Here is a 26,964-nt window from a genome sequence, read left to right on the forward strand (position 1 = left end):
AGTCCGAGGGACAGCTGGGGACATGCACTCAGAGCAGAAGGGAAGGGCAAAAGGCTGATGTCGCCCCTGATGCAAAGCCATGACCTCTTACCCTGACCCCAGGCCTGAGAGTTCTGACTAGAATCACCTGCTGATGGAGAGGTGGGCTGCCCTGGAGGGGCCTCAACTCCATCACAGGTGTGCAGTGACCCCCAGGCCTCCCCAATGCACCCCAAGGAAGGAGACTACCCAGACCCCAGGGGTGCTGGACACAAAATGAGCCACCACTGTGCTGTGGATTGAATGTCCCCCCAAACTCACTGAAGCTTAATCCCCACTGTAACTGTTGAGGGTGGAAATCCTGTTATGATAACTGAGAGGTGATTGATTGTGAGGACCGTGCCTTGGTGAATAGATTAATCCACTGATGGTTGAATGGTGGTTGTGGGTGGGGTTCTCATGGCTTTAAAAGGAGAGCACACGAGTCTCTCTCTTGCTTCTGCCTTTCTCGGGATGTGACACCCTGTGACGCTGAAGTCACCACCAAAGAAGGGCCTCACCACAGGTGTTTCCTGAACTTTGGACTTCCCAGCCCCCCAAATCATAAGCAATAAATATTCTTTCTTTACAAATTACCCAGTTCCAGTTATTTTGTTATAAGAACAGAAATGTACTAATACACATGGACACCAGGGACCCAGAGCACCCCATGGCCCCTGCTGAATAGGGACATATGGGTCAGGTGCGAGAGACCGTCCCATGACCTGCTGTGGGCCACCTGCCTGGCTCTGGAATGTGCCATGGAGGGACTCGCTCAGCAGCTGGCAGAACTCACCAGGGGCTCCTCAGCTGTTGAGCAGGAGCTGTCATAGCAGTAAAGGCTGGGTGGGTGCCCGACACTGAACCCCAAGCGAGACTAGTACATAAAAAACCACAGCATCCAGGATGGAGCAGCTGGGAGCAGGGTCACCTCAAAGATGAGAATGTGGGGCCCTTCACAGCCTCACTCAATCCCATCTGGCCCCTGCTCCCAGATATATTCCACAGCTGTGCATGGACTCCGCACACGCACCTGTTCACAGGCCTGGCCAAGGGGACAGTGCACAGTGGAACCCTGGGAACCTTCAAGACAGGGATGCTGAAGTCCCCGTTTCAATGGTTGCTCACAAAATCTTAACAAGCAGCTTAACTTACAGACTAAAGTGAATCGTCTCATCCTTCCTCTGAAACTCTGGAAGCACGCACTTCACCTCTAACCACCAGCCCCAGCCTTCACGTTGTTGACCCAATATTGAAATTATTCCAGCCCACGTTGAACAGTGCTGTTTTATAAGCTAATGAAGATTTTCATGTCTGAGGATTCAAGCATCTTGTCAGTTCTAAGATACTCTCAGCCACTGCCCTGTCAAATGCCACATGCCCTCATTACGTCTCTCTGAAGCTCCAATTAGCCACCAGTCCTTTCTCTCCTGCATTTCCTGGCCTCTCCTCTCTGAGCTGCGTTCTGGTGAGTTTCTGCAGCTCCTTTTTCCAGCTGTTTCTTCAAGCATGTCCAACCTGCTGATAAACTTGTCTGTTAAAATGTTAATCCCAATGATTATATTTTTTCTTTTCCAAAATTTCTGTGTGGCTCTTTTCCATTTCTGAGTGGGGACTGTCAGCCATCTCTTGTTGTCTGCACTGTATTTTACCTGATGTTTTTAAAACATTGTTCAATGGGTACTTCTGGTAGTTTTTGTCCTGAGGGTCTCAGGCTGCCGTACTGCTGAGCTCAGCCTTGCATTCAAAGAAAGAGTGTTTGTGGTCTTTCCTAGCATTTTCGGTATTTTGTCACAGAAGAGATTTTAGAAGAGGTGTCCCTTGTTTTTATCACGTCCAGCACTAGCACATGCTAGTCTTCTGTCAGCTGTCTTGGGCAAAAAATATTCCCAGTGTCACAGAAGTGATGGCTGGAAGGTCCCTGGGGTGTAGCGGGCTTTGCAGAAGCAGGACCGCACCCAGGAGGGGCACAAGCACACAGCCACACCCACGTGCCTCTAACGCTGGAGGACATCTTGCTTTTGACACGAAATCTCATTTCCTAAGCCTGAGCCAATCATTTGGGGTTCCACAGCCCTTGAGCTCCCAACAGGCCCTCTTAGGAAGAGAAACACTTTGGGCCCATGTTCTCTGCTCACTCCCAGGTCACAATGGGCTGGAAAAGAAAAGTGACAAACATACCACAAAGCCAGGAAGAGATAACACATGGTGATGGAGGGGCCGCAGCACCACAGCTGAAACCCACACCCGCCACTGCCCACGGGTGCGGCACCGGGGTCTTCCTTCCAGAATTCTGAAGGGAGAATGAAAACTTGTGCTTGGTATGTGTTTAAGGTTGATGTTCGGAATCTATCTGTTAGATTTTACCTGCCCCTTCCACCTTTAGAGTTTTTATTTACGCCATCCTGTAACTCATTTACTAATGAGTAATTTATGAATTCTGATGGATTCATTTCTCCTGCATACTGCGAGCCAAGTTGAAAAATACTCCAGAGCAAAAATGGTAAACTTTCCCTTAGAGGACTTTATTTTTATAGGGATCATTTATTAAATTAGAAGGCTGAAAAGTAAAATATATTTTACAACCGGAAAGAATCTGGACACTGGACCCCAACAAAATAATCAGGAACCTGGAGTTCTAAGAGTCGTTCCTGCCAAACGCACAGAGCAGTGTCTGTGAAAGGGAGTCTACCTACATGCAGTACTTCTCCCATCACTGACACGGGCCCGGGGACACCAAAGCAGAAGCTACCTCAGGGCTGGGACCTCAGCCAGCACCTGCCGAGAAGAAAACACAGCACAGGCCACACCACAGACCCCTGCTTAAGGCGCAGAGATGGCCCGGCTGAGCTGTTCTCACTGACCACTGCATGTGGCTTTGCTGGAGACCTGGACCTCCAAACTGAGGAGCAGGAGCGCCAAGGAGACCTGAGGAGGCCAGGGTCCCCAGACACCAAGAGCCTAAGCCAGACCCCAGATCTGCTGTGACCTTCACTTTCAAGCTGGAGGTCAAGCCCCTCCTTCCAAGTGTGACAACCTTTTCTCCAAACCAGACACAGGTAAGCACGGGGGACAAGTGGACAGCACTCTGCACCTCAGGACTCTGAGCAGGCACAGAAGAGGAACAGTCACTTTCAATGGCACTGAGCAAGCCACTCTGCACAGGAAGCTTTCAGGCAGGAAAGTAGAGCATTAAATGAAGCCAAGAAGAATCTTAACTAAAAGTTTTATAAAATGTGATCTTTCTTTGAGCCATTAAAAAAATAAAATGTTCATGAAAAAGGAAATAAGAGAACTAGGTAAGTTCAGAGTCATCTTAAAACTCTCGCTATCCCTCAAATGAATGGCCAGCCTGCACGTGCACGGCCACCCTGGGGTGGTGGCGGAGCCACTGGTGCTCATTATCTCCAGGAGATGCCACAGAACAGCACGCACCAGAGGTGGCCTCGCCGGCACCCCAGCAACATTAAGGCAGAAACCAGGCGCTTGTGGCCATAGCCGGGAACCCGGGAGCCAGCGCCACCTGCAGGAAGGCCTTGACGTTCCAGGCCAGTGTTCTGTCCTGGGCTGAGTGTGAATGTCACTGAACAAATCGTCCAGGAGGTTACGGTCCCGCCTAACACTTCACCGCCATCCAAGAAATCTGCTGTGCAGGCCCATGACCAGTTAGCCCGAGAAAGAACTCCAGGGACTCACTTGGTTCATCTACATAACACATGCAGAGGTCTTTCTTCACTATGAGAGCAAAAACCTTTGGAAAAGCACTTGGTACCATCATCCCACCCCTACGACCACTGCACACTTCTTCAGGTTTACAAAAATAAATATTTATGAACAATATATTTGACAAAAAGCACCCAGAACAGGTGGCAGAAACCAATATTTTCTAGCCGACATTAAAATTTAACCTGTATTTCTAGAGAGTGAAAAAGAGTGAAATTTAAGTACTAACTACCCCATTCTAAATCTTTCCCAGAAGTCCAAATTGCTAGGATTTACCTTGATGTCCATACCACTAGTATCTTATATCCAAAGGCTCGGTGCAAACACGTGAAAGGAGCAGCAGCAGCCAGCGCTCACTGCAGAGTCACGAGTGCCACAAACACGCAGCAGAGAACACTAGTTTTTCTGCAGCGTGACTCTCATTTAAAGTGCATCACTTTTGAAAAACTCCTCAAGTTTCTTATCTTCACAACTAGGTGTCACCCAATCTGCCCCTAAGGCTCCTGTGTGTCTGCAGCAAGAATATGGGTCCAAAAGTCTGCGATCCGAGGCACTACACACAGCAGCCAGGTGGTCGGCTACGGCACCTCCAACCTATGAAAGGCTTTAAATTTTAACATTTGCCAGATTTCTGTCCCTATCAGCCAAATCGAAACTACAGTACTGGCGCACAGCATTTATGTAGATTATAATCAGTAGTAAGCCAGCAGAGCCTAAATGCCCCTCGCCAGACACACACACAGTGCTACATCTGTTACTGTGTCACCCTAGCTCTGGGTCCCGCTGCAAGAGCTGATCAACAAGAGGGGAGTCCCTTGGGGACATCCGCAGGGTTGGAATGAAACAGCAGGGGGCAGGCTGCAGCTGCCCACAAGCGAAGGTGGCCCTGCTCCCAACGTGCACTGACCGGGGACAAGGCAGAGCCCTACCAGCCACGTCAGGTTTCCTCCTGCATGCCAGGCTGGGGCCCATTCTGCATTCACACCAAGACCTGTCCCTGAGGCCTGGCCTAGGGACTAGGTGAGCAGGCAAGAGGCCGGCCCTATGGCCGTTGACAGGACAAGACCAATGGCCCAGCTCACCAAGGACGGAAGTGCTGGGGAGTCGGCCAGGCTCACAAAGACAATGTCACGGGAAGGACGTGAGTCTTCAGCTCAAAAGTTCTAAAAATAACTCACGAATCAGTGTGCATGGACTGTGTACCTCAACTTAACAGGTCTACCCCAATAAGGTCAAATAACTGGACGTCATCAATCAAATCAGAAGGACACACAGCAGTTTCTAACACCCGGCAGAGGCGGTTGCTTTCTACAACAGGAGCATTTTCCAGAACAACATGACAAGGGGACGGCCACATCCCCGTGCAACAGGAACACAGTCTGTGCAGAGTGGCATGGCCCCACACCCATCATCTCCCAACACAGGACAAGGAGGGACCACCCCACCCCTCCCTGAACAACAGGCAAGCGTGGCTGCTGGGGACTGAAAACCCGCATGCTTCCCAGGAACAGGGTGTGGATGGGGTGACACAGATGTCCGAGGAAAGGGGTGACAGGGGGTGTTCTTTCACAGGAATCTTGTTGGGGCAGCGGTCCTCAGGGAACCCCTGGGTTGGCAAATCCAAAGAGCCGGTGGCACCGAGGCAGCAAGGGGCAGCAGGCAGGCCTAGGACTCCTCGCCCATCTGCAGCAGAGAGTTGATGGCGGCATCCTTGTTCCCCCTCTGGGCTTCCAGCACAGAACGGATCACCTCCCTGTCCATGTTGGGGAACATGTCCTGGATGGCCTTCAGGTCCTCCTCGCTGCAGCGGGGCTGCACGCTCACGGCTGGTGGGGGCACGGCCACGGGCACCATGCCGGGGCTGCAGACAGCAGGCATCCCTGGAAGCAAAAGACCGAGTCTGGTGAAAACATCCAAATGTGACAAACACACACAGCTGCTTCTTGCTAAAGGAAGAAGATGACACGCTGCTGGAGGGGAGAGGCCACCTACAGTCCTGCTCAAATGCGGGCCCTGCGAGGACCACCCACAAAGCACAATCTCAAAAGCCCAGCACAGGCGCAGAGACAGGACAGGGAAGACATGAGCGGCCTCTCTCTGTGACACCCGCTTCATTCATTCGTTTTCTTTCCACACGAAAACACCAGTTTAGTCCTTCAAACCTCGCATGAGCCGGTTTCACAATTATGGGGGGAGGGGATAAAAAGAGTGTGACCTCTTAAGAACGGGAAAATTCACACCACAGACACTGCTCTCCTCCGGCCAAACGTCACAGAGCACTTCTCTTCATATGAGAACAAACCAGCAAACAAGATGTCACGCTCGCTCATCCAAACACCGCAAAGTCTCGAGTCTCTTCCTTTATCAGACATTCTTGAACATACTTTCCAGCCTGGCAAGAACACATCATAATTGTATACTGGTAAGGAAAAGAAAACCACAGCAGGCACTAAATACCTCAATAAGGCTACACAGTGACGTTTATAATAAATACAATATATATATATATTATATATATATATTTTTTTTTTTTTTTTTTTTTAATGAGAAAATGCTCACACAAACTCTTAAGTGGTGCGGTACATGTGGTCTGCAGGGAACCACTGGCGTGTGTTTTTTTTCCATGGGGCTTGGGCAGTGGAAGGCTAGGGAGGCTGGTCTCCCGGATATTCAGTCCCTGATGACACGTGGGGCTCCCTGTGTCACTGCCTTGCAGAAATGAAGTCCGCTCACTCCCTTGTGTTAGACATGGGAGGACAAACTAAGACTGAGATGCTGAGAAACCAGAAGCCTGTTCAGGAAGAGCCTCGCAACTTTGGACTGCTGCAAACCCATCAATCCCTAAATGCCTGGTACAGCCTGACCAGAGTCACAGACCAACTCGGGGTCTGTGACCGTTCCCTGAGGGAAGAGAGACTAAACTAAGAGCAGGGAACTAACCTGTTTCACAAGACTGAATGACTAACAAATTACAGAATTCCTACTTAAAGACCTCTCTAAAAAGTTTTAGGGATTAAAAAAGCTTTAATTCTTTACACTTTAAAAGCATGAACAATCCTCCCAACTAGGCCCAGGGGAGCAGCATTAGACAGAGCAATAATTTCAAGACATGATTTTTTAGAAGATCCTAAAGGCAGCTGAACGCTGTCTTTAATGCTTGTCTAAACTACAATTGTCAACAGAACCTAAAAGGTGTTGAAATGGGTGGAATTTGGCTGCAGGTGCATGACAAGGGCTGCGTTTCCCAGGAGCGGAGGGATGGGGCAGGCGTCCAAGACCCCAGCTCTTCCTGCCTAAACCACATGACCTCCTCAGCAAGGAAGGCACAAAAACCACCATTTCACAAACCCCTTCTCAGCCAGGCCTTCATCAAACACTTTCCTTCACACCTGACACCTGCCATTCACCCTGGCTGTCCTGAGAGACAGACTGTCACCTCACCTCACCTCACAGGGGAAGGACAGCTGTCACCTCAAGTGACAGGGGAAGGGCAGGTGTCACCTCACCTCACGGGAAGGGCAGGTGTCACTTCACCTCACAGGAAGGGCAGGTGTCACCTCACCTCACAGGGAAAGGGCAGGTGTCACCTCAAGTCACAGGGAAAGGGCAGCTGTCACCTCATCTCACAGATGAAAGGCAGCTGTCATCTCACCTCACCTCACGGGAAGGACAGCTGTCACTTCAGCTCAGGGGGCCAGGTGGCCACAGGTGGCCGCGAGCACCAAGCTCAACCCATGCAGAACAAGAGACAGGGGCCTCTGAGAGGCTCCCTTGCTTATGAAGGCACAGGACAGACTGAATCCCCAGAAACAAACGACGGGTGACTCTCCAGCTAGGAGAAGTCCTGGCCATGTGAACGTTCCTAACCCGACGGAGCACACCAGAAAGAAGAAAACCGACGTAACTGTGGAGTTACATCTCGAACTTTCAAGTTGGTGGATGAACTAAGAGCAAAGAGGGAGAGAATCCTAGGGAACAGTTTGGGAAATTAATAAAAACACAGTTCTCGCTTATTCAAATACCTTCAAGAGCGTGTGCCACTTAGCTTCGGGTTCCATGTTGGCTGTTCATCCCCTTCGTGGGGGAAATGGTGAGGGCCTTCCATGTAGGCCTTGGCTGGCCTTTCCTGGAATTCTAGACACCCTCCCTCACTTGTCCTGCTCACAGCACAGACAGGAGGGTGAAGGACACATGCTACCTTCACCCTTACACTTTACTGAACAGCAGCCACGTCACTGTCTCTGGTCGACTGCAGAGAAACCAAAGGGGGTAATGCCATGGGGGTGCTGCAGCAGGATGGGAGGACGGAGCCTTGGGGCAGGTGAGGGTGGGATGCAGATCTGTCCACTAACCCAGAGCAAAGCGCTCCAGACCTGCGAGAAGTAGACACACGAGGGGACAGACGGAGGCCCTCGCACCAGTGAGCATACATGAGCCTCTGCTACCAAAGGCCACACTGGTGGGCGTTGGAGACTAAACTTTCCAAACCAACTTTCTCCACGCTTCACAGAAAAAGGAAGTTTAATAGCAAGGCAAAGGATCACAAAAATTAAACAAGGGCAATTTTTTCCCAAAATAGACAGCATAAGGCTGGGTGCCTTCCATCTTTGCACCTTCTGCTATCTCGTGGTGACCATCTTGACTGCTGATTCTCGGGAGTCATTTCAGCCTCAGAAACATTCTAAAAGCCCTGGAAAGAGAGTGGCTGAAAGGCTCCCCCAGGGTTAGACCCACTGCCCCCTCTCCTCATTCAACACACGTGCACGGGTCAGGGACAGGTGTTTCTGGAAGGATGGTGTGGCTATCACAAATATCCAGGATTACGTTACTCCTAGGAGAACCAGGGCATCGACTTCCACTGAAGGAGGTGCTTAACAACACTCCAAACAAACACTATTAAGATCCATTTTAAAAGTTCCAAGGCTTCTAAAAGCGACTCCCCACTAACAGGGCCCGGGGCAGAGGAAGCAAGTACACAGAAGGAGCCCACGGTTTCTCACAGTGCCAGGAAGCACCCACAGAACGTGGGGACATGGCAACAGACAGAGAACCCAGAGTGAAGGGGCTGCCTCTGGCAAGTCTGGGACACTCTGACAAAATAACGTTAGTAACAAACTACAGCCCATGGGACAAAACCGGAAGCTAGAGTCCACACTGCCACAGTAGGTGGTGAATAAACTCAGAGTCTGAGAGGCACAGGGTGTTTACATGGCCTCACAGTACCTCTTACACAAAACACCAACAGTTAGTAGTTACAAAGAAAAAACCAGGAGCTGGGCTGGCTGGTTAGCGCAGTTGGTGAGAGCTTAGTTTCATAACACCGACGTCAAAGGTTCAGATCCCCTTCCAGCAGGCCACCAAAAATAAAAAAAAAGAAACGAAGAAAAAAAATCAAGCAGCTTCCCAGTGGAGAAACTGGGCAGACCCAATTTTCATGATGGGGTGAACATGTGGCACCAGCTTTGGGACAGATGAGACCATAGAAGCCCTGCCAGGAGGCCCTGGGGAGACCCCACCCCATCTCAGCGAGGTCGGCAGACCCTACCAGATCCCTGGCCTGCTCTCCCCAAGAGCAAGATGGGGACCTGCTCCAGGCTGAGGGTGACATGGCCGCTAAGGACAGTGTGCAACCATGGTCTAGACACTCACTCTGCAGACGCAGGATCTGAGCAGCAGATGGCACCCCACACCTGCCTCCACTCCCAGCGGGGATTTCCTGCCCACAGAAAGGGACACTCCAGTGGGGGGCAAGATGGGCATCAGGGGGAGAGTCCCCAAAGGTCCCAGCAAAACTTTCTTCTACTTCCTTTGTAACTTTTCTCTAAGCATGAGACCATTTCGAAATTCAAAAACGTACATCAAAAGTTCAGTTTCTGTTATAAAGAAATCTAGCCTTTCCTAAAATAAACATTTTAAAGCAATCTATAAATGCATTTACATAGAGAATTAAGGATACGAACCAGAAAGAAACAAATCAATAAATTTTATCCTATTTGAAAGCTGACTTTCTAAACAAGTACATTCTGGTGTTGATAACTGGAGTGGATGGAATTGTATCCCCCAAAAAGGATATGCTTAAGTCCTAACCCCCGGTGCCTGCAAATGTGACCTTATTTGGAACTAGGGTCTTCGCAAATGTAACGAAGTTAAGATGAGGTCATACTGGAGTAGGGTGGGCCCTAAATCTAATGACAGGCATCCTTATAAGATGAGGAGAGTGGCACAGACAGAGAAGAAGCCACGTGAGGACAGAGGCAGAGACTGGAGTGATGTGACCACAAGCCAAGGGACACCTGGAGCCCCCAGAGGCTGGAAGAGACAGGAAGGACCCTCCCTCAGAACCTACAGAGGAAGCACGGCCCTGCCACACCTTGATTTGGACCTCTGGCCTCCAGAACCACAGAAGAATAAATCTCTGTTGTTTTAAGTCATCCCATCTGCGGTCCTTTGTTATGGCAGCCCTGGGACACTAACCACCTTAGGCATTCGCTACAGGCTGCTGCTCCTCCCTGCGCGGACGTCCAGCTCAGGGTAACTAGATGGCAAAACCTCATACAAACCCCATGTACGACAGAGCCCTGCGGCACCTCGGGGCCGGCTCCAGTGGGAGGTGGAATGCCCCCATCCACTGTTCTTCACCATTCTAGAATTTCCACTTGGTTCTTTCAGTAGTTCCCACTTCTCTGCTGAGACTTTCTTTTCACTTATTAATGTGATCTCCTTTAACTCTTCCAACACATTACAGTGGCTCTGAGGTCTCTGGGTCATCTTGGGTCACTTTCTATTAACTGGTTCTTCCTTGGCGATGGGCTGCACGATCCTGTCTCCCGCTGGTCTAGAGATTTCCTAGCACACTCCAGACACTAGGGAGGGCTGCCACAGACCCTAGTTCCACTCTCTGCTTCAGAATGTGCTGCCTGTGCTCACAGGGTGCCTCATCGCAGGCAGAACCCCCTGAGCACATGGGCTTGCGCTCAGCCTGGAATTTCTCAAGCTCCCCTCCCACCCGCCCTTGCCAGGGCAGGTTTCAGGCTGTGAGGGCAGGTCCACGGCAAGGTCCTGACTCCTGAGGCAGCCTTTCCAGGCCTCAGCTGGACACCAGCATAACTAGGATGCTGATGAGGCCTGCACACTCTGGCTGACCCCATGCTGCTCAGCCACTCCATCTGTGTCCTGCCCCAGCCCCCAAGCAACCCTGAGCCTGAGCAGTCAGGGCCCCAGTGGATCCCGAGACCCTCCCCAATGGCCACACATCTCCCTGCTCCCCAGTGCCCTGCCCCACTATTTGGCCGCTGCCACTGCCCTGGACTCTGGCCCTCGCCCCCTGTGGTACCATGGAACCATCACACTCTGCCAGACTCCAGCTCCCTGGACCGTGCAGACTCTGTCTCAGGGAGAGGACCGGAGTGACCGTGGCTTACCCCCAGTGTCTCTTCCTGGGGCCACAGTCTTTTGCTGCCTGTTGGCCAAAGCTTGAGAACAGCTGCGGCCACGTCTGTTCTGCCCAGTTTTACAGCAGTTTGTGATGGGAAGCTAGTCAAGCAGCCACTGCTGTCATAGCCACTAGGGCAAGTCAACCAAGAGGTTAATTTGAAAATGCAAAGGCATAAAAAGCTACATTCCAACTTGATCTCGATGTGCTGCCACAGACTGCTATCTTACAAAGGCAAATAATGTATAAAGGTAAATAAACATGACAGAAACAACAACGCTAAAAGCACACAGTTGGTTTCACCCACAGGAACGTGATCTTCTATCATAGTAACTCATACACTAAATGTTTAGAAATTACATTTTTACATCTCTGAAAATTTCAACTCACCATATATGTGACAATAATTAGGGAAAAAACAAATTCTGTTTTCTATGTGTACATAAAAGATTGGAACATAACACTAGACCCACCTGCTTGGAGAAGACCGTCACGGACAGCTGGCATGTGTTACGTCGCTCTACACTAGACTGAATCCCTACACCAGCACTCCACGTCCATCTCCCTCCTCCACTTCTGCTCTCTGCCCCCTGGGCTTTCCGATGCTACCAGAGGAAAAGACCGCAGGGACCAAGGGAGTGCTACACACCTGTGATGGGCACATAGCCAACGCCCTGTTGGTACACGGTTGGCATCAGGACCACGGGCTGGGGTGGCATCACCATGGCAGCTGGCAGCGACTGAAACACACCAAAGACGATCACGGGGTCACGGAAGAACACACCACATATCAAAACCTACTTATTTCCAGTCTCACCATAACCACCCTGGCCTTGAGCCGAGACGTGAGACCCAACAATGCAGAGTCTGCGGCACAGACGCCATGGCCACTCTGCCATTGTGCCACCCATACCAATGCCCCAGTGCAGCTGGAGGATCACAGGTCCAATGAGTTGGGCTAAAAGATGCTGTTAGACTCATAAGACCATGGCTAGCTGAAATGTGATCAAAAGAGAACCTGGTTTAACAAAGTACATTTAAGAATAAATTTCAGGGTCTGTTTCGTCAGAAAATCACACTGACTCCCATCCATGTCATCTCATGATAACTAATATTTTAGTTCAAAAAATCTTACTTGCAGAGAAATTTAGTTAAGTATAATAATGGTTTTGTGTTTATATAAAGATGTTTGTTAAAGATGCATAATAAAAAATTGACGACTAATCACATTGACGTCTGTGACTTGCTTTAAAATATTACAGCATTAAGCAAAGGGAGAAGGATGAAACAGGATTCGCAAAAAGGTCTGGTGGGTCACCAGCACACACAGGTGCATGACATGCATGTCTCCACTTCCACACATGCTTGGAATTTCTTACAGATAAAAAGTTAAAATAACAACAAAAAAATACCCGGGTGATAGAAAGGCAGTGGCAGGAGCCAGGATCCCAGATGACCTAGTCCTGCCTTCCCTGACTTCCCAAGAGTCCCGGCAGCTGCGGGTACCCAAGAACGGAGACGGACAAAACCTGGGGTGCCCAACACATCAGCCCCACTGCCCAGCATGGCCAGGCCTCTGCTCTGTGACCGAGAGATCAGTGGCCACTTCCTGAGCTGCCCGCCCCTGGGGTCCCACAGAGAAACTTCATTGTTTCACAGCCAGTGACGGCCTTGTGGGAAGAGCCTGTCTGGCAGAGCCCGAGGCTGGGCACCAGGCACAGGCTGGCCTCTGCTGGCATCTTAGGCCCAGCAGGGTGGCTGGGTAGGGATTCACACCGCTCGACCCTAAGGGTAGGGCTTGGCAGGACAGTGGGAGAGCTCCCGAGGACTCAGCTACATGCAGTTGGAGGCCAGTCTTACAGACATGACAACACATGCCACTGCTCCTCCAAACGAGCACGGGCAGGGCGAGGACAGGGCAGGGGCTCCTCTTTCCACTGCCCCCCACAACCACCTCCAGGTTCTGCTGTCTGCCCTTGCATCACTGAGCTCTGCTGGTTTAAGGTCTTAGGTCCTCAGGGATAGGACGGTTCTGCTGCACTGAAAGGTCGCCAGGGACTCCTGGGGGGGTGGGGGGCGAACATCAGTTGGGGCATAGCGGGCCTCACCGCAAACGACATGACCAGGTTGATCATGCCTTCCTTGTCGTCGCCCTGCCTGCCGCTCAGGCTGTACCACTTGTCCTCCACCTCGCCCTGTCGCAGCGACTCAGAGATCGTGATGTGGGTCCAGGCAATGCGGTCGTCCATGGAGAAGGCTCGCTGCGGTAGCAAGAGGGAGGTGAGCGCTCGTGCGATCCACAACAGCCCCTTTACTCCTGCTGCTGCCCCTTCAGCAAGGACCACCCCCTCGCATCTCCCTCTCTCCCCTGCAAGGGAGGACTCACCTGCGCCAGCCCCCAGCCCTGCAAGAGATGCTCCTGTGAAAACCAGGCCCCAGATACCTGGGGTGGCGCGGCACAGGCCACACCTATTGTTACACATGGCCTCAGGACCCCCCACCGCTCTCCACCTGCTGCTGAGTCACCACACGAGGACAGGAAAGGCAGAGTTCCCAGGGCTGCTGTCTTCCTGTCCCAGCCCAGGGCCCCCACTGCTCCTCCCCCACCCTTGTGGGCCTTCCCTGCTCCACCCACCCCCAAAAGCCCCAAAGCATGATGAGTGCAAGACTGGGAGAGGAGAGCGCTGCCAACTGCGGCCCCCGCACCTCAATTTCTACCCACTCCTTACTCTTCCGAGGGCCACAGGAGGGAAGGGAGAGGAAGGGTGAGAAGAGGACAAACCAGAGAAGGCAGAGGGACAGAGCAGGAAGGGGAGGCATGTGCAGTGGTCTGGCTGTCCTCGGCCCTCCTGCTGCTGCGGGGCTCTGGCCTCAGGAGGCTCAGGCTGCCACAGCTCCAAGGTGCCCAGCGGGACCATGCCCAGCAGCAGCCTCACTGCATCCCTGCAAAGCATGACCACTGGCAGGACTCAACATACACGAAGGATGCTATGGGTGGTCGCTGTGACTCTAAGAACAATATCCCACCCAGCAAAGCGTCTGACTCACTCAAAACCCACCCACTCGTGAGCACCAGCTACCTCGAGGCACCTGGTGGGAAACAATGTCCACTCTGTGCCTACAGAATCCAGCAACTGTGTCCCTGGTGATGATGTTTCCAGTGTAAGGCTGTTAAAGCTGAAAACAACGTATATTTTCCAGATTCGCAGTGAAAACAGTGCCCCATTACACTCCAATAAAACACCAAGAGCACAGGCAGGCTGGGGAGGGAGTGTGGCCGCCAGCAGTGGCCTCACCTCGTCAAAGATCTCGAGATAGAACGAGTCCACACCCGGGGGCACCGTGCAGTGGATGACCTTATTCCAGCGCGGGTTCTTGGCGCCGTTGTGAGCCGTGGGCGTCTCATACACTGCGTAGCCCAGGCGCAGGCGGCAGTAGGGGTCCATGCGGGTCATGCCATAATTCTTTGCCAACTTTGCCTGAAATAAAGCCAAGTTCAGAAAAACAAGACATCAACTATCAGAGGACACGAGGGCTCACTGAACTGAGGCCCCAAGGTCTTCCATGCAGCACTCCCTGGGGCAGGAGCTGCATATTTCCCAGTCACTCACGGAACCACATGGCTCCAAGATAAAGAACGTGGTACCATACTCGAGGGCATGTAACCCAGACACTCGCGGACACAGCGAGAAGGTGAACGGCCCAAGAATGGCGCACCCCCAGTACCCTGCCCAAAAGTGGCTGAGGAGGAGGGAGAAGAGGGACGGGTCCCGGCACAGAGCAAGGAGCCACGGAGCACAGTGGGGAACACAAGCCCCTCCTCCCAGGGGAGCTGGGACCTGCTCAAGGCACCTTCTCTACCCCAGGGTGGCCTGATGACACCTGCTCCACAGGACTTCAGAGCGCCACAGACCAGCAACTATCAGGGCTCCTTTCCTCACTTCACAAATGGGCATGTTCAGGCAGCAACCTCGTCCCTGTCCTACCACAGTATGTAGGGTCACGGGGCAAGTAACTTGTCTTTCCTGTGTCTTAGGTCTCCCAGTCACAAGGTGCCACAACTCACACATGTCAAGAGACTGTGACTCTCAGCCAGATGATCTGCTTTGACAAGACATGAGGTCCTCGGGATGGGAGTGAATGTGTGTGATGGTATAAAAAAGGTGAATATTTATGAATAAGACAAGAAACTTTGGCAGATAAGAGCACTGTTCAGCAAATAACTCAGTGGATTATAGGTTTTAATGTAAAACCTAAAACTGTAAAACTTCTACAAGAAAAAAACCTAAAGACACTCTTTGTAATATTGAGCTAGGCAAAAATTTTCTTAGCTAATACAGCAAAAGCACAGTCCATAGAAGGAAAACTTGATAAACTGAACTTAAAAATAAAGAATATCTGTTCTTTGAAAGAAACTGTTAAGAAAGTGAAAAGACCAGCCAGACTGGGAGAAAATATCTGCAAATACACTAGGTGAGATTATATTCAGAACATACGAAGAGCTCTCAAGGCTCCAGGAGAAAAGAAGTCACCCAATTAAAAAGTGGGCAAACAGTCTGAAGAAGAAACACGGGCAGCAAATGAGTACATGGACAGGATGCCCATCACCGCCAGCCAGCAGAGTGCAAACTAAAACTCCAACGAGAGTTTAAAGCTCCCGCGCTGTTAGAATGGCTACAATAGACATACACAACATGATGCTGACCACACCACCAGCTGGCAAACGCACGGGGCCACTGGCGCCTGACGTGCTGCTTGGATGAGGTGCGGGTACAACCACATGGGAAGACAGTTGGGTGGGTTCTTGGGAACTTGAACCTACACCTACCACAGGACCCAAGAGTCCCACTCCTGGGCATTTAGCCAATTGAAATGAAAACTGACACTCACAGAGACCCATATGCCAGTGGGGAGGCCAAGAAGCAGGGCCCTGGTCGCAGGAGCTCCACAGGACAGTGCGCGAAAGACCTGCAGGAGTGTCATGCCTACCACACTCAGACGCTGAGTGTGGGCGGGCGGGGGGGGTCTCTCAGCCCAGTTCGCTGAAGGTGGAGCCCCAGCCTGCACCGAGGAACAGGACATGGAGGCTGAGTCGGAGAGGGGCCATGGAGAAGCCCAGGCTCTGGCCTCAGTTTCTAGAACGATGGAAGGATAGAGCTGCCACAGGGGGGCAGGGGGTGGACACATTTGACACGTTGGATCTGAAACGCTACTGGATACCCATGGAGAGCCACATGGGCTGCAGAACCTGGAGCTGAGCGGTGGCTTGGCTGGGATCAGCACATGGGGTGTGTATGCCCACAGGGCTGCAAGAGCCGATCACCCCAGGGCATGTAGGCAGAGAGAGGAGCAGGGCTGAGGACAAGAGCCCCCGGCATTCCATCAGGGCCCAGGAGATGACCAGGGAAGTAGCCAGGGAAGGCAAACAGGGCACCACCATGCAGCCTCCTGGAAGTCAAGGGAAGAAGGGTTATCAAAAGGAAAGAAGAAACGACAAGTGCAGCTGCCAAGGGCCAAGCAAGGAACCGGGAATGCTTCCCACCCCTGGACCTGGCACCACAGAAGCCTGGCTGACTGCATGCAGGGTGCACATGGGCTGCCTGCAGTGGGCTTGAGGACTCAGGAGAGCAGAGGCCAGGAGCAGTGGACACCACCAGAGCACCTCCAAGGCCCCGGCCCCGGTGCTGGGACTGCAAGAGGCTGGAGTGCCCTGCAGTTACCGCGCCCTGCCAGGAGGTGGCGGTCATGCGCGGGCAGTGGCACTGGGGGGCAGCGGGAATTGACTCCAATGAGCAGAGTGAAGCCACGTGTTATTTCAGACACGTTCACGAGCAAATACTTGAGATGCGCTGTAAGGAAAGGGGGCTGACTGTAGGCCCCCGACACTGAGGAATGCTGCTGGGTGTCTGGGATGCTGTTCAACACCTCAGAGCTGCACTTCATTCACAAGGCCCACGGGGTTCTCCTGCCTGCCACATCTGTGCGTTTCTAAAAACACTGTGTGGCTCACAATGCTGTCCCTTTCATCACAGTTTTATAGAATGGTTTGGTGTAATCACATCGGTTTTCAACATGACGTGTATTTTGGTTTTCACTTGAAAGTGCAGTTAGCAACTGTGGACATGTCCCAGATGTCAGCACTGTGCTGTGGGCAGCACCTGTACTTCCTCCAACTGCCACGAGGCTCAGGGGAGACTGTCCTGGTGGAGGAACAGACACCACCAACATTCACGACTAATTATTTTAATTATTTCTGGCAGAACCCTGGGTAATAGTATTTTTCACATACAGAGTTTTTCAACATCAGACACACATTTCAGGAAAAACTGGAATCAGAGGAAGTTCCACCTGTCCACATAGGGAGTGTGGGATAAAAGCCTAGAGCCAGCACTCCGCCCAGTCCCACGTGCCTCCCCCTGTCCAGCGCCACCCCAGGCTCACCTGCACCACGGTGATGTTGAGGCGGTCCACGGTGCCCAGGGCCCCACCACACTGCAGCTGCTGGGCTGCCTGGGCATCCAGCTGGATCTGCTGCTGCTGCTGCGTGGGCGTGATGCGCAGGAAGTCCTGCGGGAGGTCGCCAATGTACACCTGCAGACAACAAGGGAAGGCGGGCATGAGGGCCAGCCAGCTGCCGCTGGAAAACAGCACAGCCCAACAGCGGCTTCCTCCGGCATTCCCCGACCCGGTGTCGACCTGGGGCTCGGTCCAGCCCACCCCCAACCATTTCCTGATCAAGTCCAGACTCTGCTCAGCCTTTGTTTCTTCATCTATAAAATGGGGGCCACAGAGGTCAAGGTCTTCCAGACTGTGACCTCATATCACCCACCCCGAGTCTCACCAAAGGGTCCCCACCCTCACGCGCAGGTGCAGTTCCTCACTCAAGACACACCCGACATGAGCCAGAGCCCTGCGAAGGCTCTTAAGATGTTTCTGCCTCTAATATGAGTTGTCATCCTCAGAGAAGGCTTGTTAGGTGGTTCTCCAGGTCATTTTCAAAGGGTCTGACACACTCCCTGTCTCTGTGTGCACGACCCGCTTGTCCCTGTACCACCACGACAGAAGGCAAGGCCTGTGCACTGCAGGTCACTCGGTCAACAAATGAGTGAGAAGAAACCTGAACCTTGGGTCCAGAGTTATTTGGAAAACCCTCTGTACTGACACACTTCAAATATTCCCACTTGAAACAGTTCAAACTCACAGATGCCTCAGAAGAAAACAAGAAGTAAACAGATTCAAAACGAAAGCCTCAGAAGACCCCTCACTCTGCATCTACTCGCCAGCCTCTGTCCACGGGCCTTCTGCTTGCCGAGGACGCACTGGGACTACAGACACGAGCCAGACCCACATTCATGCGTCTGAGCAACAACTGCACTACAGCTCTGGGGACACAGCCAGGGCAGCATCTGCGCCCTCCTGGGGACACACGGGGGGGAGACAGGCACGCCAAACCTCACCTCCATGACATTTCCAAAAACCCCTACCCCAAACAAGGGACACTGAAAAATCACTGACCAGACTCCTCAAATGGCCAAGGTCCTGAATAACAAGGGAAGCCTGAGAGACGGTCCCAGACTGGAGGAGGCAATGGAGACAGGACGACCACATGCAGGGCAGGCCCAGGACAGCAGCGCCATACAGGAAAGCTGGGGAGCCCCCGCAAAACCTGGGGTTAACGTCACGTACTAAAGTCACCTGCACAGCTGTGACAACCGCAGTGCAAGGGGAGTGCTGACATCAGGGACTAGATGAGGGACAGGCAGAGACTCTTTGTGCCGTCTCTGCAACTTTTCCATAAATACAAAATTATTCCAAATTAGTTTATTAGAAAAAATTTCAATTTAGCCTAGGGAGACAGAGCAAGAGCGCAAGAAACAGCATTTCAGCCCTCACCAAACAAGCTGTCGGCCACGTTACCAATGCTGCAGTCTGCAGCAGCTGCAGCAAACCCCTGCCGACTTCTCAATTTAGACTGAATTTGTCCAAATGAGGAAAGAATGGAACTAGGGGGCAAGGAGGCCGGGGAGATTTAGTTCTGATTTATTTGTACTTTTATATACTGCTAGTTATTTAAAAAAAAAAAAAAAAAAAACTTTCTTAACCACATATATGAATTACTTTTAAAGTAAAGGCTCTCTGGGCCTTAACTCCTCTTCAAATGAAAAGCTACCTTCATACATATTAGTCTACTTTAAATACAGTTTCAAAAATGTTATTTAGTATTTCTTACAACTGCTGACTTTTCTACCCCTCACAGAACTCCCAGAGGACCACAGTAAGTCGTATCAGTGACAGCCACCTCTCCCTACTGAGGCCAGAGCGCTACTTCCCTCAGAGAACTTTTTCATCAAGAAAGAAAAAAATTTGCGAAATTCACTTCTCCTCAAGTCCAAATTTTAGTTTTGGCACAAAAAATATATATATTTTTTTTTTTAGTCATGCAATGTGTGTAGTCACATAAGCTAATTTTTCTTTTTGGGGGGATAGAAGAGGGGCACCTGGCCAGTATGGGGATCCGAACCTGTGGCCTGGTTTTATAAAGCTGTACTCTAACCAACTTAGCTAACCGGCCAGCCCCAATTTTTCACTTTAACAACATAAAAATTACACAAACACCCACCGAGAACATTCCTTTTAGTGATGTCTCCAAGGAGAAGAATGGGTGCCTCCTTGGCCACAGCTTCCACCACATGGCACAGGCCACTCGCAGCAGAGAGCCCGAGCAGCCAGCATCAGGCTGGGGCAGGTGCTCGGGGAGACAGGAGTGCCTGACGTCCTTCCTTCACTCCTGTCTCTCTCAGGAGCCTTTTAAACTTCCTCCTCAGGCCCCTACAACATTTAACACCCAGATACACTGTCCACCGTCTATCTAAGCTTTTTACATAAATACAGCAAGCATGATGCTAGTTCTTTAGGTTTAGAATCAGCAAATCAAATTATAACAAAAACTGAAGAGCTACTAGCGTTAACTGTATGAGTGCATTTGTTGAGCAACTCTTAGTGTCATTTGTTGAAACTGTAATACATCATATACGAACTAACAATTTATATAAACAAAGTAATAGCAACAAAATTGGAATTTTAAAAACTCATTCAACTGCCATTTACCAACAAAAGTAAAACATTGGAAAAAATTAATTTCTTAAAAAGATGTTTTTACTGAACTTAACAGTTAACTTTTGTTTGATATAAGAAAATACCTTTTAATTAGCTGCTTCAGATTCTTTCAGCAACTGACATAATTAAAGACGGGCTGAATAAGTTTTGTGGAATTAAATCATGAAATGTTAACAATTCTCAATCTTCCAACCCCAAGTCACACACCGAACACCAAGGATGCAACTCAAGGGCCCCACGGGCACCACAGGTGCTCCGTGAACTTGGCATGCGTTGGTGACACCCAGAAAGACACCGAGGAGCAACAACATGCTAAGAGTGCCAGTGGAGCAAGTGGCGGAGGCCACAGACTACTGTAAAATCCAGGCTTCTTCCTCCTCCAAGAACCACTCTCCGCCCTGAGGGTCGACATGACCCTCACCCCCTCTGAGAATGCGTGTCCAGGGCCATGGGAGCTCCCACAGAGCCAGTCCAAGGAGGCCCCAAACACAAGCACCCACTGCTGCCCCCACACCCTGTGATTCTAAAAGCTCACAGTATGGCTGTTATTCCATACTACTCCCACGGTCAGGAACCATGGCAGGAACAGCTGGGCCAGGCTAGTGTCTAAAAAGAGAGAGGAATAGAACAGAACAAAACAAACAGAGACACAGTCAGAAAGCTGTGGACAAAGGTGAGGTCACAGCACCACAAGCCTCTGCGTGAGGGCAGGGTGTCCACTGGGAGAGATGAGCATGTCATGGCAGCCGGATGAAGGTGGACACCTGGGTGCCCCGGCCATCCTGAGCCTCACTGCCATGTCGCAGGGCTGCCATGCTAGAAGACCCTGCATCATCCTGTTCCAGGCCACCATCTTGTAGGGACATGTGCACTAGATGCACACCCAGAGCCAAAGCTCAGCATGTGCCACAGTCCAGCTAGGAGTGACCGACCACACACCTGTGCAGTGTACATGCAGGACCCTAGGCTGGAACTGAGGACAGTGGGCAGGTCAGGATGGACCACCAGGGTGGCTGACAGGCCCCCTGGAGGCTGCCTCACTCCTCAGTGAGCGAGACCAAAGGCTTCGAGAGACTGATGTGCCACCCTGCACTTGCCCATGGGCCTACACACTTGCGCCTGCCCACTGTAGGCAAAGACACCGACGGTCACCACGCTGGTCACCTACGTTTTTCTGAAAGTTCGTCATATTCCAAAATGTAGTCAGGAGAAAAATTCCAGCTCTCCACAGACACCCAGCCTACTCAGGAGGCTGACCATGGCTGCAGAGACTCGCAACGCGGTGCCCAGCCCTCCACCTGCGGCCACACTCCACAGGCCCCAGGGACACCTGGCAGCCCCACCTGCTCCCCCTTCAGTCCACTCCCACACGCTCCTCTGTCCCCAGCTCTCCTGCCCTCCATCTGAGCAAATGACCTTGTTTCTAGAAAAGGGAAAAGAGAAGCAACTGGGAAAGAAGGCTCAGCAGCCACCAGCTCCTTCTCCAGGCATCCACCTGCTCAACCTGCCCACCAAGCTCTCCCCAGGCCTGTCCCTCTTGCCCACTAAGAAGCCAGCACCTGCAATGTCCCGCTGCATCAGCAACTCTTCCAAGGGGGAGAGGGAGCATTCATTATTCATTCAAAAGTAACAGCTCCCCAGTTAAAAGCAAAACCACCACAAAACCACCTCCTTGTACCCACCCCACACCGAGCGGCTGGCAGGGGCACCTGTCTCCCTGACAGCAACAGCAAGGGGGGCCAGGACAGCAGGGCAGGCCACATCTCCAGCGCAGAGGACAACCCTGCCAACCTAGAATCCCATACACCACAGAACCGCCATGCAGAAATCAGAGAAAAGGCATTCACAGACAAAAACGGAGAGTATGCAAAAGGAAAGTGATTCCGAATGGAAGGTTGGAGACACGAGAAGGAAGAAGGTAAGAGAGTAGAAGATACACGCACACACGTGCACGAACACAGACGGCATGAATGACCCCGTTCCTTGCAGGAGGTGGGGCAGAAGCGGAGCTACGGGGGGCACGGCGCAGACAGCAGCTGGGCCGGGAAAGGCTGTCTGCGCATTGATCAGAGGAGACAGACATGGTGATCAGCTTGAGACCCTGGTAAGTCCACATGCCCAGATTTCTAGGATAACCCCTGAAAAGAGAAGTACACTAACGTAAGTATTTTCCAAACCCACAGAAAACAAACAATTGAATTTTTTAAAAACTATGGTTAATAAATCCAAAAGAAGGCAAGGAGAGAAAAAGAAACAAGAAAAAATGGGATAAATAAAAGCACAAAAGTTAAAACACGTGTGTGAGCAAGTGCACATGTCTACGAGCACAAGCATAAAGCTCCTTCATTTGTTGCAGTTAACAGACTCAGACGTCTGACATTCGACATAAGAATCCATCTATATGCTGTCAATGATAAACCTATCGCAAACACAAATGTTCAGAAAATTGAAGTCAGAGAATAAAGGGAAAAACCATCGGCAAATACTCTCTAAAAGAAACAAACCAACTACACTAGTATCACACACAGTGTAGTGGATTGAATTATGTCCCCCCAAAACTCACTGAAGCTTGCTTTGTGTCCCCCAAGTTTTATGTATTAGAAACTTAGCCCCAACTATGACCGCTAAGAGGGTGGGAAATCCTATTATGGTAATTGAAAGGTGGAGACTTAAAGAGGTGATTGGATTGTAGGACCGTGAAATAGCAAATGGATTAGAAATGGTGGTCAGGGGCATGGTTCTGAGGGCTTTAAAAGAGCAGAGTCTGTCTCTTGCTCTCTCTGCTTCCACCATCTTGCAATGTGAGACCCCTGGGTCACTCTCGCCACCACCAGATGGCCTTTGGAATTCCCAGCCTCAGAAACTGTAAGCAACAAATTTCATTTTCTTTACAAATCACCCAGTCTCAGGTATTCTGTTATAGCAACACAAAATGGACTAATACACACAGTAAGAGAAGGTGACAGGCTTCTACTACTTCTGAGAGGCCAGTAAGGTTGCCACAGAGAGTCCACGGTCTGATCTACACAAGGCACAGCAGTTCTGAACCTGGCCTCAAAGAATCCAGAGCCAGCATTTGCAAGGACCCAGAGACACAGGACTGTGCACCAGCTTGCACAGGAGCCGGGCTAGCCCACAGGAGCAAGCAGAGGACAAAGAGCTGCTGACTCAGACACCTGGACAGTGTGAGAATCCGTGGGAGCAAACCTGAAAATAAGTTTCCTGCTTATCAGAAACTAAAGGGAAGGAACAAGGCATTGGCCTTGACTTCCCTGCCTGTACTAGCTGGATTTCTGGACAACCAGACAGCTCTGGCTGACGAGGAAAGCTTATCTCTGTAAACAGTCCAGTTAATAAATGTAGAACGAGGGGCCAGCCCGTGGCTCACTTGGGAGAGTGTGGTGCTGATAACAACAAGGCCATGGGTTCGGATCCCTATATAGGGATGGCCGGTTCACTCACTTGGGAGAGAGTGGTGCTGACAACACCAAGTCAATGGTTAAGATCTCCTTACCGTTCATCTTTTAAAAATAAATAAATAAACAAATAAATATAGAACAAGTGATTAATTCACAAATTGCCCTTTGCCATCCCTGATGAAACCTCTGGTTCAGCAACAACGATCAATGCAGCACAAGGCCTGCAAGCCCTGGCCAGGCGCAGCCCCCAGGGACCTTCATGGAGACCACCAGCTGCTCCCAAGGGGGACAAGGCGTCCTAAGAGAAGCAGCCAGGCTGCCTCCGCCTGAACCCATTGTCCACCAGCACCTCCACAAGTAGGACCAGGAGTCACTCCCAGCCTGGACTGGACGTGACACGCCCGCATATCTGTAAAGGAGGCCCACCAAAACTGCTGACATTGCCCAGCCTCCCTGAGCGCCTCTCCAGCCAGCAGGGCAGCTGCAGCTCAAGGCACAGTCCCTGCAGACAGCCACCGAGTTCTAAAGTGCGGGCGGGGCCCACAGTCACTCGTGGTAGGTGCTCTTAGAGAAAGGTTTGTAACCCCAAAACACCACCACATTTAGAAAGTGAGGTGAACACAGCAGAGCATGGTGTCCATCCCAAGGATGGGAACTGAAAGAAAGAACTACATCAGCTCTGCCGAGGGGAAGAGCGAGCACCGGTTCTTTCACAGCAGCACTGGGAGAGCTAGACGCGTGCTCACCACACCCGCCCCCCCAGCCCCTGAAGTTCCCTACCCACGGACAAAAGAACCCTCCCAGACCCCACAAGAGTCCCTTTGCTCCTGTGCAACCCACAGGACTTAGCTTTTTGATCCTCCATCACCAGTTGGAGGCGACGGTCAGACGCAGAGTCGGAGGTACCCTGGCTGGGGGATGGCACTCTCCAAATGCCACCTTGCACCAGCACCAGCTTGTATGACAGCTTCTTTGCATCTGAAAGCCAAGCCCGTTTATCTTTGCACCTCCACACCACCGCAAATGTAACAGAAAAAGTAGGAATGCAGTAAACATCATGTCAGTGCATCCTGGCAAAAGTGAGCTTTCTACTAGACTCTGATACTGGCCAAATGTCTTCACGGGCAAGAGTCAATCCAGAGGGTTGCAGGCAGGTACTCGTTTTGAAGCAGGCTGGTGGGAAAGGCAGACACAAAGAGGGCATGTGCCAGGGAGAAATGTTTTAAAAAATGTGCTGTGCCAACCAGATAAACTCAAGGCAAACCCAGCCTCCATGTGCAGCCCCAAGGCCCTCCCTGCCTGTAAGAGATGCCCTGCCTCATCCGCCTGTCTCATGTGGCCTTCTCAACCCCTTCAAGCCCATCCCGCACCCCTGGCCCCTTCCTCTCCACCTCCAGGACCCTCCCCACCTATCCCACACTCTTGTTCCTCCTTCAGGTCTCAGCTTAGATGTCACTTCCTCTCCTTCTGCCCAGCCTAAGTTAGGCCACCCTTTACAAACTCACAACACCTAACCAGAGTCAAGACCCACAGACCTGATAGCAACGCTCAGTGCCGGGCTGTGTCACTACATGCTGCCGTCTGTTTCCCGTGATGCGCTGCAAGGTCCCAATGGCAGGAACTGCACCCAGTTATTCCTTGTGTCATGCTGCCCTAGATGTCATGGTCATTAACACTGGCTGAATGAGTGAGTCACACGTGCTCCAAGCAGTACTCAGGATCCCTGAGATATTTGGTTTTCCACATACGATGTATACGTATGATTATGTCATACCTGGAACACAGCCTGGGAAGCACTTGGCAAGTGGAAATCAGACCAGAAGTCAGCACCCAACAGCACAGATCCCACAGGTCTGAGCATTATCTGACGCTCCCAATTACTCAACACAAAGCGTAAGTTATTTCAGCTCTGTGTAGTCACAGCACTATCCGGAAAAACTAACCTTTACTGATTGCTCAATTTGTGCCAGACAATGAGCTCAGCACCGCATGAATTCAAACTCAGTCAGTCCCAAACCACCGTGAGGTTCCAGATGAGGGCACTGCCCAGGCCACACAGCAAGGAAGGGGCCGTCCTGCCTGGCCATCATGTCCACTGCTCTCAGGAGGACACATATGGGAGAAGGCTGGTTCCTGCGCTTCTCTGATCACCCAGCCAGGTAGAAATGAGAAAATCACCGACACAATCCATCCGATGCAGTGAAGATGCGGAGATGGAAGCTTCCTGACTCTCTCCACACCCAAGTCTGATAGGAACTGTGTCAGGAGGCGGGCTGGCTTCAAAGCCCTCAGAAAAAGCACTTGTGCCCAAAGGAGGTGTCTAACAAAATCTGGGGCCTTGCTTCAACTCAGAAAAAGTGTCCTACGCCAAGGATTCTTCTCTTGTTGAGAGAAACACAAACAAGATGTGTCCGTGAAGAGACCCGTCACCACAGGTTTCTCAACCTAACTCAGCAGCGGACTTCCCGAGTGAAAGGTCACTCCACCACGCGTCAGAGGACTCTTTTTCACCTACTGCACATTCTGAGCCACTGATGTAAAACCCTTCCCTCCTCAAAATGACCCACCCTAGCCCAGTCTTAGTGAGCTGCCGGGGCCACTCACCCCAGGAGCCCGTCCTCTCAGCCAGTCCACACCAGCTCTCCTGCAACTACACAGTGATGCCGTGAAACCCAACAGATGACCCTCGGGAGAGACTGCAGAGTGGGAAGGGCTCATCGAGGTTCTCTGCTCCACCTTCTCATTTACAAATGAAGACACTGACGCTTCAAACAGTGGCCATGAACTGGGGACACAACTAGGCCCGAGTGCTAGAAACCACTGCCCTCACTCTGTGCGGGCCAGGAGCAGGGAATCGCCTCCATCCGGGGAACAAACTGGAGTGTGGGGGCCTCTCCACCTGGGGACCTCCGGGGCGCTGCAGCTCGAGCCTCCCCAGCGCCGAGCCGGTCCGTCGGGCTCCCGGTCGGGCCTGCCGGGCGCCCCAGGAGGTCCCGGCTGCGGCTGAGGGGAGGAGCCCGGGACCCCCGCCCGCCGCCACAGCTCCCCGCCCCCGCCCTCCCCAGCCCGGAGGCCTCACCGGCCCTCGCTGCGTGCTGACGGTGGTCGCCATGGTGCTGCGGCGGCCCGTGCGCCTCGCCCCGGAGAGTGACGCCGGACGAGCTCTCCCGCCCCGCCGGAGCCTGCGACGCCAACAGTTGCCACCGCCAGGCCGCCGCCGCCACGGTCAGCTGACAGCCACCGCGCCCGCCCCCG

The 26,964-nt window shown here is 51.8% G+C and overlaps 1 protein-coding gene across 1 annotated transcript; it reads right to left on the reverse strand.

Moving 5' to 3' along the window:
• Positions 1-2,522: 2,522 nt before the first annotated feature.
• On the reverse strand, positions 2,523-26,964 carry TOLLIP (toll interacting protein). The gene is made up of 6 exons (XM_063093612.1): positions 26,789-26,964; positions 17,615-17,764; positions 14,470-14,652; positions 13,282-13,434; positions 11,823-11,913; positions 2,523-5,621 (listed from the first exon to the last, which is right to left on the reverse strand). Exons 1-6 carry the CDS (start codon positions 26,819-26,821, stop codon positions 5,407-5,409), a joined length of 825 nt encoding a protein of 274 aa, XP_062949682.1. The 5' UTR covers positions 26,822-26,964; the 3' UTR covers positions 2,523-5,406.

Source organism: Cynocephalus volans, chromosome 4 (assembly GCF_027409185.1).
Source record: "Cynocephalus volans isolate mCynVol1 chromosome 4, mCynVol1.pri, whole genome shotgun sequence".
In the NCBI taxonomy this organism is placed as follows: domain Eukaryota; kingdom Metazoa; phylum Chordata; class Mammalia; order Dermoptera; family Cynocephalidae; genus Cynocephalus; species Cynocephalus volans.